At 45.9% G+C, this 17648-nt stretch overlaps 1 protein-coding gene across 3 annotated transcripts in view; it reads left to right on the top strand.

Annotated features, from left to right (window-relative positions):
- The window catches only part of arhgef19 (Rho guanine nucleotide exchange factor (GEF) 19), a 120547-nt gene that overhangs the window by 76395 nt on the left and 26504 nt on the right, over positions 1 to 17648 (top strand). For 2 of the 3 annotated variants that reach the window (XM_073031856.1, XM_073031859.1), the window contains 9 exons: positions 1813 to 2244; positions 6651 to 6783; positions 8202 to 8275; positions 9656 to 9969; positions 10728 to 10888; positions 13580 to 13732; positions 14081 to 14210; positions 15778 to 15852; positions 16285 to 16374. In XM_073031856.1, coding sequence (XP_072887957.1) covers positions 1813 to 2244; positions 6651 to 6783; positions 8202 to 8275; positions 9656 to 9969; positions 10728 to 10888; positions 13580 to 13732; positions 14081 to 14210; positions 15778 to 15852; positions 16285 to 16374 — 1562 coding nt within the window. The remainder of the gene's footprint in view (positions 1 to 1812; positions 2245 to 6650; positions 6784 to 8201; positions 8276 to 9655; positions 9970 to 10727; positions 10889 to 13579; positions 13733 to 14080; positions 14211 to 15777; positions 15853 to 16284; positions 16375 to 17648) is intronic. The other variant, XM_073031858.1, reaches the window with a different exon arrangement.

Below are 17648 nucleotides of genomic sequence, written 5' to 3'. Positions count from 1 at the left end.
TGCCCGTGCCTAGAGATGACATGAAGATGCTGGTCAAGGCCCCGGCAATCTCATCTCTTGCCTCCTTCAATAACCTGGGGTAAATCCCATCAGGCCTTGGGGACTTATCCACCTTAATACTCATTAGGAGGCCCAATACTTCCTCTTCCTTGATCTCTAAATGCCCTAACATATTTATACACACACCACTGATCTCCTGGTCCTCCATGTCTTTTTCCTTGGTAAATACTGAAGCAAAGTACTCATTAAGTACCTCGCTCACATTCTCCACATCCAAACAAATGTTCTTCTCTTAACCCTTGAGTGGTCTCACCATCTCTCTAGTTATCCTCTTGCTCTTGATGTATGTCTTGGGATTCACTTTGATCCTACTTTTCAAGGACTTTTCATGTCCCCTCCTGGCTTTCCTAATTCCTTTCTTTAGTTCTTTTCTGGCTTCATTATACTCCTCATGTGCTCTGTTTGATCCTGACTTCCAAAGCTTTACATACTTTTCCTTTTCCTTCTTGACTAAATTCATCACCTCTCTGGACATCCAAGGTTCTCTTATCTTTCCATCCCTATACTTCCTTGTAACAGGAACATCCCTTTCCTGTACTCTGTGCAATTCACCTATAAACACCCTCCACATGTCTGATGTGGGTGGACTTGCTAGAAAAGAGATGTTCCCAATTAACTCTTCTTACTTCCTGCCGAATGCCCTCAAAATTAGCCCTATTCCAACTTAAAACTCTCCCGCAAAGACCATACCTATCCTTGTCTATAGATACCCTAAAAGTTAAGAAGTTGTGGTCACTGTTCCCTAACTTCTCACCCACTGAAAGGTCAGTCACCTGGCCAGGCTCATTACCCAACGCCAGGTCCAGTACAGCCCCTCCTCTTGTTGGATTGTCCATGCATTGATATAAGAAACCCTCCTGGATACACTTGGAAATTTTGCCCCATCTAAACCCTAAGAAGGTTCCAGTTTATATTAGGGAGTTGAAATCCCCCATGACAACAACCCTATTATTTTTACACATTCCTTAATCTGTCTACGCGTCTGTTCCTCGATGTCCTGGTGGCTACTGGGGAGTCTGCAGTACAATCCTATCAGAGTGATTGCATCCTTCCTATTCTTGAGTTCTACACAAATGGACTCAGTGCCTGAAACCTTCATCATGTCTCCCCTGAGGGCAGCTGTGATATTGTCTCTGATTAGTCATGCAACTCCCCTCCCACCTTTGAACTCCTCCTCTATCGCTTCTAAAACTTCGAAAACCTGGTACATTAATTACATATTCCCGCCTCTCTCTCAACCAAGTTTCTGTAATGGCAACAATATCAGTTCCATGTATTGATCCATGTTCTAAGTTCATCACCCTTACTCATAACACCCCGGCATTGAAATAGATACACTTCAAACTATCCGTTATTTCGAACCATCATATCCGTTATTTCGATTTGCCTTTCAATACTTCTCCCTGACGTCTACCTTCCTGCCTGATCCTTCACTTACTGACCTGGTGCTCCAGTACCCAAGCCCCTGCAAAATTAGTTTAAACCCTCCTGAGTAGCATTAGCAAACCTCCCAGCCAGAATGTTGGTTCTACTCCAGATCAGGCGCAATCAATCCCTCTTGTACAGGTCACTCCTTCCCCAGAAAAACTTCCAATAATGTGGAGTAAGTTCCCCTTACTCCATCTCCTCAGCCATTTATTCATCAATGCTGTCAGCCCATTCCTACCTGAACTAGCCCGTTGCACTGTGAGTAATCGGGAGATTATAGTTTTAGGTTACGCTTTTGCTGTTAAAATCTTGTTCTTTTCCTAGGGAGAAAAATGCGAGTGTACTCAACAGATTGTCCGAGTGAAAAGTCTTTCAGCAGTGGGAGCTTGGGCTGCGAATCCATGTTTACAGGGACCCTGTTTGATGATGACTTGGAGGACAATGATTTCCTAAACCAAAGCTTCTCACTAGATGATGAGATTGGACCCTCGGACTCTAGTTCTGTTGAGCTCCCACTGGATTCGATGCCTGGACTGGAAACTGAGCCAGTGACTAAAGATGAACTGGACACCCAGCATCCGGACCATCCCATTGCCGCATGCATAGAGCAGGAGAAATGGCGGTTCTCGGCTTCTGAACTGATAAACAGATTGCACCTCTCTCAGAAAAAAGTAGCACAGGCCTTGAAAATCAGCAAATCCCTGTCAGGAAGACCTACGTCCAGAGAGAAGTTGACACCTGTCATGTCCCTCGAAGGTAAGGTTTAATTTCTAAGTCAAACTTAGGAAGTACTGTAGATTGGATCCAAGAAGTTACTTGTACAGTATGAGAAAATATGAAACATCTTATAAAAATCATGATTTCACAAATTGTCAATAATAAAAATAATCAACATATCTTCCTTCTGGGAATATTAAGGAGAGACTGTGATCAGTTCTGAACAGTGTTGTAGGATGTGTTACGCCCTCCTGAGAAAACAGATTAGATGGATGGAGCTGTCAAGGCACAAAGGGAAGTACTTGCTCAACAACTCACAGCCCGAGGACTGCGCTCAAGTGCTGGCATGTTCCTTTGCTGCTGTTTTTCTCCACAGTTTCCTCCCATTCTCCCTGCCACAGCACTCCAAAACTGTAAACACACACTTCATTGATTCTTGAGCCCTCTAATCTTCAAATGGGAAGATTCACTCCTAATTGACTCAGGCATGGAATTTACAGAGGAAGTGGGTTGAGGAGCAATGCCAGCAACAGTTGTGAGCAGAATTTCTCTGACATTCTTGTGCTGTGGACTACAGTATAGCACCTCAATAAGAATCAGAATCAGGTTTATTATCACTGGCTTGTGGTGTGAAATTTGTTAATAGACAATAAATAGACAATAGACAGTAGGTGCAGGAGTAGGCCATTCGGCCCTTCTAGCCAGCACCGCCATTCACTGTGATTATGGCTGATCATAATCAGTACCCCGTTCCTGCCCTCTCCCCATATTCCTTGACCCCGCTATCTATAAGAGCTCTATCTAACTCTTTCTTGAAAGCATCCAGAGACTTGGCCTCCACTGCCTTCTGGGGCAGAGCATTCCACATATCCACCACTCTCTGGGTGAAAAAGTTTTTCCGCATCTCTGTTCTAAATGGCCTACCCCGTATTCTTAAACTGTGGCCTCTAGTTCTGGACTCACCCATCAGCGAGAACATGCTTCCTGCCTCCAGCATGTCCAATCCCTTAATAATCTTATATGTTTCAATCAGATCCCCTCTCATCCTTCTAAATTCCAGTGTATACAAGCCCAGTCGCTCCAATCTTTCAACATATGACAGTCCCGCCATTCCGGGAATTAACCTTGTGAACCTACGCTGCACTCCCTCAATAGCAAGAATGTCCTTCCTCAAATTTGGAGACCAAAACTGCACACAATACTCCAGGTGGGGTCTCACCAGGGCCTTGTACAGCTGCAGAAGGACCTCTTTACTCCTATACTCAATTCCTCTTGTTATAAAAGCCAGCATGCCATTAGCTTTCTTCACTGCCTGCTGTACCTGCATGCTTGCTTTCACTGACTGATGTACAAGAACACCTAGATCTCGTTGTTCTTCCCCTTTTCCTAACTTGACTCCATTTAGATAGTAATCTGCCTTCCTGTTCTTGCCACCAAAGTGGATAACCTCACATTAAACTGCATCGGCCATACATACACCCACTCACCTAGCCTGTCCATGTCACCCTGTATTCTCATAACATCCTCCTGACATTTCACACTGCCACCCAGCTTTGTGTCATCGGCAAATTTGCTAATGTTACTTTTAATCCCTTCATCTAAATCATTAATGTATATTGTAAACAGCTGCGGTCCCAGCACCGAACCTTGCGGTACCCCACTGGTCACAGCCTGCCATTCCAAAAGGGACCCGTTAATCGCTACTCTTTGTTTCCTGTCAGCCAGCCAATTTTCAATCCATGTCAGTACTCTGCCCCCAATACTATGTGCCCTAATTTTGCCCACTAATCTCCTATGTGGGACTTTATCAAAGGCTTTCTGAAAGTCCAGGTACACTACATCCATTTTCATTGTCCCTTGTCCATTTTCATAGTTACATCCTCAAAAAACTCCAGAAGATTAGTCAAGCATGATTTTCCCTTCGTAAATCCATGCTGACTTGGACTGATCCTTCTACTGCTATCCAAATGTGTCGTAATTTCCTCCTTTATAATTGACTCCAGCATCTTTCCCACCACTGACGTCAGGCTAACCGGTCTATAATTCCCTGTTTTCTCTCTCCCTCCTTTCTTGAAAAGTGGGACAACATTAGCTACCCTCCAATCCGCAGGAACTGATCCTGAATCTATAGAACATTGAAAAATGATTACCAATGCGTCCACGATTTCGAGAGCCACCTCCTTAAGTACCCTGGGATGCAGACCATCAGGTCCTGGGGACTTATCAGTCTTCAGACCCAACAGTCTATCCAACACCATTTCTTGCCTAATATAAATTTCCTTCAGTTCATCCATTACCCTAGTTCCTTTGGCCACTATTACATCTGGGAGATTGTTTGTGTCTTCCCTAGTGAAGACAGATCCAAAGTACCTGTTCAACTCATCTGCCATTTCCTTGTTCCCCATAATAACTTTAACTTAGCAGCAGCATTTCAATGCAATCTAGCAGAGAGAAAATAATAATAATAAACAAGTAAATCAATTACGTAAATTAAATTGATTAAAAAGAAAATGCAAAAACAGAAATACTGTATATTAAAAAAATAGTGAGGTTGTGTCCAAAGATTCAATGACCATTTAGGAAACAGGTGGCAGATGGGAAGAAGCTGTTCCTGAATCGCTGAGCCTTCAGGCTTCTGTACCTCCTACCTGATGGTAACAGCGAGAAAAGGGCTTGCCCTGGGTGCTGGATGTCCTTAATAATGGACGCTGCCTTTCTGACACACCGATCCCTAAAGATATCCTGGGTACTTTGTAGGCTAGTGCCCAAGATGGAGCCGACTAGATTTACAACTTTCTGCAGCTTCTTTCGGTTCCGTGCAGTAGCCCCTCCATACCAGACAGTGATGCAGCCTGTCAGAATGCTCTCCATGGTACAACTATAGAAGTTTTTGAGTGTATTTGTTGACATGCCAAATCTCTTCAAGCTCCTAATAAAATATAGCCACTGTCTTGCCTTCTTTATAACTACATCGATATGTTGGGACCAGGTTAGATCCTCAGAGATCTTGACACCCAGGAAGTTGAAGCTGCTCACTCTATTCATTTATTGTGACCAACATCAACTACAAAGAATATTAGTTGTGTGGTACTTCCTACAAATGTTTAGTTATCTGGTATCATACAAGCTTCTATCATCTGTCAAAATTTTAGGTTCTTCCCAAAAGTGAATTAAGGTGGTACGATGGAGCCTACTTGTAAATAGTAGCATTTTGAGGTTCTGCAATATCCCCTTTTCTTTAAATTGGTCAAACAGTGTACCTTCATAGAATTTCTCCAGCAACTTGCCTCACCTGTGTTTCTCAGCTCTGACATGCTGTCCTTTTTAATGGGGTCTCTGTGCAGCTTTTGGGGGTAGTTCAGACTACCAATGAAAAATAAGGGGAATACAAGGGACTGCAGATGCTGGAATCTGGAGCAACATACAAAACATTGGAGAAACTCAGCAAGCCAAGCAGTGTCTATGGAGGGAAATGGACAGTCGACAAATCAGGTTGAGACCTTTCATTTGGACTGGTCAAATACGGGAAACGGGGAAACAAGGGTTGTGGGAATTGGGTGAGGAAATAGAGAGGTCAAAGGTTCATTATGATTTTATTGAAAAGTTTGATTTTTGCCTTCTTCTCCTACTCCTCACATTTTTATAATTTCAGGGATGGGGAAATAGTATTGATGAGAAATTTAAGATTATTTCCTCTGGAAGAGAGAAGGTGAGGAAGGGTTGGCTATGGGCAAAGGAGGCTGAGGGGTGATATGATAGGGGCATTAGATAGGTGCAATGGTCAGTCAGAGGGTCTCTTTCTGTGCTGTACAACTCTGTGCTTCTCTGTCTCCATGGCATGCACGTCCATTTTATAAAGGATTTGATGAGTGTGAAAGGAAGAAGACCGTTTCCTCTGATCAGAAATCATCATTTTAAGGGATTGAGGAAGAAAGTTAGAAGACTTTTCTTGTTAATCTTCTTATGAGCACGGGGAGCAGAATACTTTGCTACCTGGCATATCTGACCCCCAAGACGACTAGGTCTCTTAAGCTGAGTGGGGTAAGATCCAGACAGATAGGAAGTGTAGGAGCGTGAATTAGTTCTACCTTGCAGAGAGCTGACCAAGGGGTGACAGGCCAGCTGTTGTGCTGTAAACATTGATGGTTCCATGCGGAAAAGGAATCATTTCTGGTTTTGGGAACCCTCTCGCGGCGGACGCAGTTTATATCAGGCCCAGCGTCATCAGTGATATTCTGTAACCCCAGTGACAGATGACTGCATCAGTATTGTTTTACAGAGTTGTCACCCCAAGTTTAGAAATGGTGAGTGAATATTTTCTCTTTTAAATATGACTGTTCCTCTACTCATCACCTTCTGTGGGTAATCTTAGCTCTCTCTGGGTATGGCAGAGTCATTTTAAATCCTGGGCGATTCATTCTTTGCTTCTTGCATTTTGTTCTCAGGTAGACGGAATGCAAAGCAGAAAAGCAAATCTCTGATGGCAATCAACAGCAACACGTCTCCAAAGCCACAAAGGGACGGTATCATCTTTGACAGCCCTCCGCCCCATACCTGGAGGTCCAGCACCCTTCAGAGGTAATAGCCAGCGCTCAGGATTGGCCTGCGACCGAACTCTGGAACCTGAACATAGACCAGCTCCCGAGTTTGGGTCGCGCACTTACAATGGGAATGGGCATGGAGACAGGTTTTGTACTTGGTCGGAGTGCAGAACGCAGCCTGTCGTACTCCGTACTGGGGACTGAGGAAAGGTAGCCGGATCCCTTGCACGTTTTAGAAGAGTGCAGCCTAGTATAGGCAGGCACAGTGGCATGGCGATTAATGCGTCACTTTACGGTGCCATCCAGCGATCGATGGTCGTGGGTTCAATTCCCACCGCTGCCCGTAAGGAGTGTGTACATTCTTCCCGTGACCACATGAGTTTCCTCCGGGGGCTCCGGTTCCCTCCCACAGCCCAACTAGGGTGAGCAAGTTGTGTTGGTCATGCTATGTTGGTGTCAGAAGCTCGGTGACACTTGTGGGCTGCCCAGGCACTCCCACTCCGACATGTCTGTCACAGACCACTCCCACTCCGACATGTCTGTCACAGACCACTCCCACTCCGACATGTCTGTCCATGGCCTCCTCTACCGTCAAGATGAGGCCACACGCAGGTCGATGGAGCAATACCTTATCTCCTGCCTATGTAGCCTCCTTCCTGCTGGCATGAACATCCAACTCACTGACCTCCGTTGATACCCCTGCCCCCCACCCTTACCCCCATCCCTATCTATTATTTTAGTCTGGTTCTCTTTCTCTCTCTTTTTCTCCCCTCACTATAATCTCTCCCCCCAGCCCTACCTTTCTTTCTCTTTTATTTCCTATATTTCTCCACCTTCCCCCTAGCCCATTTCCCTCCAGCCTATCACTTCCCAGCTCTCTACTTTATCCCTCCCCCCACTTCTTATCCCGCCCCCCGACCATCCCATATTACTTCACTCCTGATGAAGGGTTTCGGCCCGAAACGTCGTTATTACCTCCTCCCATAGATGCTGTCTGGCCTGCTGAGTTCTGCCAGCATTTCGTGTTTTTTATTAAAATCCTCTCTGATTTGATTTGATGCAAATGATGTATGTTTCAATGTGCATGTGACAGGCGAAGCTCATCTTTATCTTAGAGGTTCTGAGTCACACCACACACAGACACGTGCACACACGCAACACACGTGTGCACATGCACATACGGTCACCCAGCCCTACACGCATACACACCAGTCATTTTCATATTCATGTATGTACACTCACGCGTTTACTTACAGTGACACTCACTTTCACAAACATACTTACACGCGCACCAGCAGCTCACACGTATCTGACATGAATATCAACAATAGAGATATCACATGCAGATTCACAAGAAGCTCAGCGCAAACCAAATGGTGGCTAAGTCAAATAAACCCCGTGTCAACGAAGGGATGAAGTTAAATATAATATTGATCCATTTCTACCTTGATTCAGGAGAGTGGCCTCTGAGGAGGAAATAAGTGCAAAGCATCAGAAGGAAAGAAGGCACTCCAGGTTTCTGATGAGCTGTGAGTAAGATTCTTGTCTCCATGTTCCTCACGTGTTAGTTTGACCTGTACTGCCTTTTGGCCCTGGGTATACTCAGTCTTTCACCCTAGTTCTTTCCTCCTTACTAAGTACTGGAGAGAAAATTCACCCTCAGCTCCTATGAATTGAACTGAATTTACCTTATTTCTTACATCTTTCACATACGCGAGGAGTAAAAATCTTCACGTTACGTCTCTGTCTGAATGTGCAAAGTGCAAATTATAGTAATTTGAAATAAATAGTAATGACAGTCAGTATAACATAGAAATACAATTGTAGCAGCGTGAGTTAATCAGTCTGATGGCCTGGTGGAAGAAGCTGTCCCGGAGCCTGTTGGTCCTGGCTTTTATGCTGCGGTACCATTTCCCGGATGGTAGCAGCTGGAACAGTTTGTGGTTGGGGTGACTGGGGTACCCAATGATCCTTTCGGCCCTTTTTACGCACCTGTTGCTGTAAATGTCCCGAATAGTGGGAAGTTCACATGATGCAGCACTTTGCCTCTTCTGTGAAAGTCAAAAGGGACAGGATTCCCGAAGGGGAGGTGGGGGGAATGATATGAAATACCACTAGATTACACTTGCAGTGTGGTTAACTGAAGGGAAATTGTAATCCTGTCTATATACTTGCTGTAGATTTATTCCACTCATGGTGTAACCAACTAGTAATGCCCTTAGTTCATTATGCATAAGTTATGATAGCCAGCTGGTGGTGTAGTGGCATCAGCACCAGACTTCAGGGCCAGTGGTTGGGGGTTCAAATCCGGCCAGCCCCTTTCACACTTTCCATCCATGCTGGGTTGAGCTAGTGACTCAGCCTTGTAAAAATCTAGCAAAAATGCTAAAGAAACGGCAAGGTTGCCGGCCAATGAACGGAACGGAAAAAAATGTTGATGCCAGACCATGGAATGAAGAAGAACCAAACTCACTGAAGTACCTACATGCACTTCCCAACAGCAATTCTTAACCTCCCTAATCCTTGAGTAACGAATTGTTGAGGCAGACAGGGGAGTCATCAGGTCTGTATGTCCCAGAGCTATAGAGGGTACTTCAGCTAACCTGGACATGTTGGAAGACATGTTCATGATCAATCAGTAGTTGACTGCAAGGTGGATAATTGTTATTAGTACAGTGCAGATCAGCTGCTAAGAAGGATCTGGGATGTTCTGGAAAGATTTGCAGTTATATGTGCACTTGCAAGAAGTTCCAAAGATGTTTGTGGCTGGCTTGAACCCATAGCTGATATCTTAGAGCTGAGATGACTCTAGGCCACTAGGACAGTTCCAAGCCCTTGGAACTTCCACACTAGCTGTTCCAGAGTGTTTCTCTGTAGTACAATGTTGCCTTTGTTCTTGGTACTTACAGATTCACCAGATGTGATGGGCAGAGCGCACCCCAGTATTAGTGGTTCAAATGGTTCTGTTCCCACAGCAATCCTCTATCAGGAATACAGCAACGTAGCAAGCGACCGTGAAATCCAACGGCAGAAGCGGGCGGACACGGTTATTGAGGACGACGACGTCATCCTCCCCAGCAAGTGCAACTCTTTGCCTTCGAATCTCTTCTGGTCACAACGGTCCGCTCGGGGGAATGCTTTTGCCCTCTGGCAGGACATCCCGGATGTGCGGAGAAGTGGTTTGCTGGACCGAATTGGCAACGAGCAGAGGAAGTTGCAGGAGGTGAGTGAGCCTCTAGCGTGAAACACTGTTGGTTGGCTGGTGCAACCTCGGGCAGCAACAGTGTGAAACCTCCCTACAGAAAGAAGGCCAGCAAATGCCTCTGTTTCCCTCGTGCCTCCTGGTTCCTTACTCTTTCAGCTTACATTCCGTCTCTGCCTGTGTCTGGGTTCTTGCCTAATTATGAAATAAGTACTTGTACTGGGCTGTTGAATGCTCAATCCAAAGTCACAACTATTCCTCTCTCTCTCTCTCTCTCTCTCTCTCTTTCTGTCTTGGCTGAGATCAAAAATTATTGTCCATTCCTTGAGGTCATGGACCTTTGACCTGCTGTTCTGTCCATTTAGTGGAACTCTAGAGCAGAGACTAATCTCTGATCGTGCACAGAGAAGTGGTGTCTCTTAATTGATCCGGTAAAATTAATATTTCAGAGTCTGGTGTGCTATTAGGTTTCCTTGTCAAAACTGAAGCACAAAGAATTTGAAGCATTATGAGAATGATGCTGTGCGTCGGCTTCATTTGAACGCTTTCCAAGTCCCTGAGTAGTTTCCCTCTTAAGGCTCAGGCTGGGAAATTCTGCTTACACTCCCGCTAAGCTGTCCCTAGTTAGTGGTATTTTATACCCACCTTTGTGGGGCATGTTATTAAAGCCCCTTTCTGCCTCCCTCCTGACGAGGTGTGACTATTGGTTTCACTTCTGTTGCCATGCGTTATTCCTCAATGTAGCTTCCACCTCAACTGTGGTCTCCTGTTTCCACTAGGCCAAGTTTGAACTGGTCACTTCGGAGGGATCCTACCTTCACAGCCTCACCATAATGGTGGAGCACTTCCAGAATTCCAAGGAGCTCCAGGAATGTCTCAATGCTCAGGAGAAGCAGTGGCTTTTCTCAAAACTGCCTGAAGTCAAGGAAGTCAGTGAGAAGTAAGTAGTGCATCTGTCAGATCTGTCAGGGGAGAGAAATGGAATAACCTGACATGACTTCAGTGAGTGTAGGAGCTGCAGGTTAAAAGAAAAAGAACAGTGCATTCCTTCAGCAGGGAACACACTCCCTTCGTGTGGGTCAAACCCATTCAGACGAGGATTGGGAGGATACACCAGACCTCAGGGTGGCTGAGTGATATAAACTAGTGACTATTGGTGAAAACCTCATACGTGTGTGTGTGTGTGTGTGTGTACACATTCTAGTTAAGGCCAGGGAATTTCCATATTCCTTACAATGTTTTGAGTGGTAAGATTATAGAAAATCACAGTGGCACAAACACAAGAAAGTTTGCAGGTGCTGGAAATCCAAAGCAACACTCACACTCACACACACATATACACACACTCAGACATTCCGACACTCACACACTCACTCTCTCACACTCACACACTCACTCTCTCACACTCTCACACACTCTCTCACACTCACACACACATATACACACACTCAGACATTCAGACACTCACACACTCACTCTCTCACACTCACACACTCACTCTCTCACACTCACACACTCACTTTTGACCTTGACCTTCCTTCAGGGCTGAGAAGGAAGGGGGAAGATGCTGGAATAAAAAGCAGGTGGGGGAGAGGGAGGAGGCGAGTTGGAAGGTGATAGGTGAAGCCAGCTGGGTGGTAAAGGTCGAGGGCTGGAGAAGAAGGAATCTGATAGGAGAGGAGAGTGGACTGCGGGAGAAAGGGAAGGAGGAGGGGACCCAGGGGGAAGTAATATGCAGGTGAGAAGAAGTAAAAGGTCAGAGTTGGGAATAGAGGAAGCGGGGGAAAGTTTATTCACCAGCATGGTAACCTATGGTGACCAGGTGTACACATCACACATCGGTGAGAGGAGATGTTCCAGCAGAACATGTAAGCATGTTATCGAAGGGAGTGGTTCCTGGGAAGGTGTGTGGAGATTGTCACTGGAACATTGTCAGCAATCCCCCCACCGCCTCACCAGAACGGAACATTGCCCGACCAAGAGAGGGCAGAGTGGGATGTGCCGGTGTGAAGGCTGAACTGTCAAGGCAGTATTTGCACTGAGTGGGGAAGGCCGGACAGCATGGAGGGGGATGGTGGGGTTGGGATAGAAAGAGAGGGAGGAAAAAGAAGAAAGGTAGCAGAGAATAGGAGTTAAGTGTGGGCAGGGAGAGAGAGGATTGTAGAACAATTGGAAGAACTGCTGGAGAGAGGGAGCAGAGTGAAAGTGAGAGAGCAAATTTTAAAAAAATTATTTAGAGATATAGCACAGTAACAGGCCCTTCCAGCCTAACAAGCCTGAACCGCCCAATTACACCCATGTGACCAATTAACTTACTGAACTATACGTCTTGGGAATGTGGGGGAAGCCGGAGCACTTGGAGAAACCCACGCGGTCACGGAGAGAATGTGTAAACTTCAGCGGTGGGAGTTGAACCTGAGTTGCTGGCGCTGTAGAGACTTGCTTTAACCGCTGCGCTGCATTTGAGGGAGGAGGAAGGTAAACAAGGGAGAAGGGGAATGGGAGAAGCATTGGCCTTGTATTGAAATATTTGCTTTCCAGTTCATTATTGAATTTCGTGAGGGTTGCGAAGCATTGCTCACAGATCTGGTAGATATTGGCAGGTCAGGGAACTTAATAGGCTGTGATACACTGCATACGCCTTGCAGCTCAAAGTATGGCTCAGAATGAAGACTGAGCACGTGTTAGCAGAAGATGCAGAGAAAGCTGTCAAAGAACTGAAACCAGGGGTAATGCTGTGCCTGTGATACCCCAGGGAAGTTGGTGAGACTGATATGACACTGAGGCAGGATGAACAGGTATTTGTTCCTTAGCAAAGACGACAAGAATGAGGGAATGAACTTAAATTTGGTGGTAGATGGGAGTAGAGGAATTTACTTTTCCCTCAGTGGAACTCACTGCCTGAAAGGGTGGTGAGGTTAGAAACCCTCGCCCCTTTTGCAAAGAACTTGAAGAGCCAGAGAGTATCTGCAGAGGTGAGGAAAAAGACAGGCTCAACCAAAGTGGGACAGAGAACACTGAAAAGTGCTTTGAGACCTCACAGTCTAGACACGAGAGCAGTGGAGAGCTCATCTGTTGGCAGCTCAGCACTAAGGCTTGGAACCATCAGCAAGGAGCCACCCAGCAGGAGGCAAGGTTCCCCAGATGGGATACTGAAATTCTGTCCGTTCAACCAAAGGGTCTCGGCCCAAAACTTCAGCTGTACTCCTTTCCATCGATGCTGCCTGGCCTGCTGAGTTCTTCCAGTGTTTTGTGTGTGTTGCCTGGATCTCTAGCATCTGGAGGTTTTCTCCTGCTTGTGAAGTTAGCTGATGTCAGTTAAGGCAAAGCCGAGAACAGAGTGAGGTGGACCTTCCTCTCCCATAGATGGACTGAGTTGTGGATTAGTTATCAATAAAGAACACTGATGTGACTCAGTTTTGGGGGGAAATATTTTGAGGGTATAGCTGAGAAATGGATGGGTGGGATTGGGGGATGTCATGAAGAAATGGGGATCAACCAACCTTGTCAGCCTTACGAAGACTTAACCATAAATATATGTTCCTTTTCATTCAGTTTGTTGACTCTGACTTTAATGTACCCAACGCCAGGCAGGGCCCTAGCTTAGAGATTTCTTCTTTCTTGTTCTCAGGTTTCTGCAAGACCTGGAGGAGAGGCTGGAGAAGGATATCTTGAACTTTGATGTGTGCGACATTGTGTTAACCCACTGCCCTGCATTCAGGAGAGTCTACCTTCCTTACGTCACCAACCAGGCCTACCAGGAGCAGACCTACCAGCGGCTGCTGTGCGTGTAAACACTTCTTTCACTAAGTTCGGGTGAGGTCCACCCCTGTGTGAGACAACACCTCTGCCTATAATGTTGTATAGGAAATAATGGGAGATCAGGACTATTCAGTGTCTAAATGCCCATGTAAAATAATATCACAGGAGGTCCTGGGTTTGGTTTGTCAATTAGATAAAACAACCCCAATGGAGACAATTAGCCGGAGATTAGCAGAAGGGGAAATCAGGTGGAGTTCTTGGTCCTGACACATGTTCACCTTGGGCATAGGATGTGTGTTTTGGAGTCAGTTACTTTTGCTTTATGAAGTAAGTGGGGTTGATAAGGTTATTCTTTGGATCACAATTCCAGGCAGGAGAATCCCAGGTTTCCAGGCATCCTGGCCAAGCTGGAGGAGGACCAGATCTGCCAGCGGCTGCCTCTCGCCTCATTTCTAATCTTGCCGTTCCAGCGGATAATGCGACTGAAGATGCTGGTGGAGGTAAAATCTGTAAAATCAAAACCATTAATTTGCAAAATCCACACCTATCCAATCATAATTTGTGCCTTTTCCAAACCAAAAGATTACAATCATAAAAAGCCACAGCCCATTGACCCTGTCCCAGGTCTTTGTAAAAGTTCTCTTTTCTTCCACTCTTCAACTCTCTGACTAATGGATCACAGCTTTTAACTCTTCAAACATTTATCTAGTTAATTTTGAATGTTTTCAATCCCCTTTCCATGGCTTATTTCCAATCATAAAAGGGTTTAATTATAAAATAACCTTTTCCTCATTTCTTCCAAAATTCCTAACAGCTCTGCCAAATCCACTCTCCAGTTTCTCATGAAGAAACAAGTCCGTGTCGACCTTCAACCACCATTTGCTCTTTGCTCTAAGAGTGAACAGACCAGCTTCCAATTACTCTCACAACTTTAACGGAAGTCCATTTAAAAGTTCTTGCCTAATGTCTGCTGATTATTTACTTATTCCTTTGCGGAATGTACGCATTACTGCTAAGAGAACCATTCATGGTACTCGAAAAGCTGGTGTTAAACTGCTTTACTTAACTTCTGGAGTCCTTGCGACAGAAATGTTCCTTCTGCATTGGGCGGGGAGTTTCCAGGATTTGAACCCAGTATTGAGAAAGAAATAGTGACATATTTCCAAGTCAGGATGGGGCTCTAATCAGAGGGCCATCTGCCCTTAGGTATCTTTCTTGGTGATGGAGATCATGGCTGTGAGGGAATCCTTGGTGAGTTATTCTGGTGCATTTTAGGTAGTGTGTGCCAGTGCTGGATGGAATGATTGCATAGAATGGTGAATGGGATGCCAGTCAAGCAGGTTGCCTTGCTCTGAATGGTATCAGGCTTCATGTGAGTTACTGGAGTTTCACCTCTCCTTCCTGGAATCAGCAACCTTTACTGCCTTGTTTAATCTCTTCTTCCCTCAGCTTATTCCTATGAGGCGTCTTCACCCGACTACCTCAGCCAAACCTGACTCTAGATTTCTCTCAACCCCCGCTTGCCATTTCTCCTTTAAAAGCGACTTCTCAGCATCTTCTGTTTTCACACAAAACTGTGCCCGTAAAGACATTTAAAAGATCACGGTTTATAGTAGAGTCCTGAGAGGCAGCACACCAGATATCCCCGTAATGAAACAGAAAATGCTGGAAAGACTCATTGGGTCAAGCAGCATCTATGAAGGCAGTAACCCGTCAACTTTTCAAGCAAAGACCCTTCTTCGGGAAAACAAGTTTTAAGTGCAGGAAGCGAAGGGGGAGGAGAAAGTGAAATGAAAGGCCTGGTCAAGTATAGGACACAACAACATTGAGAGTAGCACTGGAGTTGGCCAAAGGAAGATGGTAAATCGGGTGAATAACAAAAGATGTATCTGAAGAAGCTGGGCCAAGATACATTGGAGGGACAACATCTGAAACTCCCCAGAACTGTTGGACGCGAAATGCTCTCTGTTCATAGATGCTGCATAACCTGCCGAGTCTTTTTGCCACCTGCAGTCACTTGTAGCGGAGTGAACTGATCAGTAACGGAGTGAACCATCTGTGTTGCAGAATATACTGAAACGGACCAAACAGGGATCCAGGGACGAGGAGACAGCTACAAAAGCCTTCGACAAGCTCAAGAAGGTGAATGGCTCAGAACTACAGGAGGCAGGGGGGTTGGAAGATGGAGACTAACGTCCTGGGCAGACCCTAGGCTTTGGGGGTGGGAGTTGGCAGGGATGGGGCTTGTTGTAGAATGTTTTGGGGGGGGTCATAACTAATTGTTGATTTTAGAAAGGGTCCTGGGAGTTCAGGAAGGGTTTCTGAGTTTCAGCATAGAGCGTGTGCAAAATAATTATTTGGGTTTATTAAGTTCTTGGAGCTATTAACAAAACCTGGCATTTAGACAGGTACGTGGATGGGAAAGGTTTAGAAGAGGGATTTGGGCAAATGGGGCTAGCTTCAGTGGGAGTCGTGGCTGGTGTAGAAGTGGCCAGCTGGGCTGAAGGGCCTGTTTGCATACTGTATGAGTCTGTGACGTCACGACCCATCTCAATCATTGTCTTCCTCTGTCAGCTCACACAGGAGTGCAATTCCAGTGTGCAGTCAATGAAGAGGACAGAGGAACTCATTCACCTCAACAACAAATTCCACTTTGAGAGTAAGGTAAGCTGCTGTACGCCATCACGATTCTCTCAGAAACTGTCAGCTGCTCAGTCTGCTGTAGGAATGGACATGAAAGATGGAGGGAGGGAAGAGCTGGACCGGGGAAATCCCCAGCCACCAGCTTCCATGTAACTTCAATCAGTTTATTGTTGGTTCCAAACACACCTGTAAAGATTTGTTCATGCTTACTCACTGCCTGTTAACGCTGCTGGAGTTCAGGGCAGCAACGAAGATCCTTCATCTCTGGCAGAGCTCAGGAATTCCTTCATCACGTCAGCGGCTTCCTCGGTTCTCACTACTGTCAGTCATGCAAGTCCCGGGTGGAGACTCGGGAATACTGTTGCACTCAGCTGGAGGAAGACTCTTCACTGCTGTTTCCAGAACAATTTAGCTTTACCGGTCAGGGTTGTTAGCCCTGAGCTGAACCCCTGAACCTGGAGGGCCAGTGGACCACTCTTAGTCTGGCCTCTACCCTTTGACCCGCTTGTCATGGATGACCCGACCAAGAGCCAAAGCGTAAAGCCCTGACTCCAGCCAACGTAGCTCTCCGGGTCATTGAGGCAAACAAGCCTGCAATCTACGACAAGGCCGTGGTCCTCTTGGAGGAAAGATTTGTTCATAGACTGACTGTGAGGGGCATCACGGTACAAGGGCCTTCAGGCAGAGGATCAAAAAGTAATCGGCCCTTCAGCCCACCAAGCCTGTGCCAGACATCACACCACCGTTGACACTAATTCCAGTTTATTCCCCCCACATTCCCAGCAGCTTTCCCCAGGTTCTACCATTCACCCGGATCGGGTTCTGTGCAGGATGTTGAGGGGGCCACAACTAAATGCTGATTTCAGAGCGGGTCCTGGGTGTCCAGGAAGGGTTTTTGAGTTTCAGCATAGTGTGTGTGTGTGTGACGAAGAATTCAATGGATTCATTAAATAAAACAAAACTGGACTTGGCACATGGCACTTGGACAGGTACATGGACAGGAAAGGTTTAGAGGGATTTGAGCAGAATGCAGTCAAATGGGTCTACCTTAGATGGGAATCTTATTGGCATGGCACAGACACTGGTGGCAATTTACAGAGGCCATTTAGGAATTCTCTGCTCTGGATGGTTTTCAGAGGACAGATCTTTGGAGATGTTTAAAGGGACAGTGGATAATCTTTTTTTTTCAAAAAGGATTGGGGAAATGAGAGATATAGGGAACTGGCACGGAAAAGGAGCTGAGGCCTGAGGCAGAAGAGCCGTGGTCATACTGGTCAGCAGGGCAGACTTGAAGG

This window comes from Hemitrygon akajei, chromosome 29 (genome assembly GCF_048418815.1).
Source record: "Hemitrygon akajei chromosome 29, sHemAka1.3, whole genome shotgun sequence".
NCBI classification, from domain to species: Eukaryota; Metazoa; Chordata; class Chondrichthyes; order Myliobatiformes; family Dasyatidae; genus Hemitrygon; species Hemitrygon akajei.
Note: the sequence above shows the minus strand (reverse complement) of the source record. Positions and strands in the feature narration are given on the sequence as shown.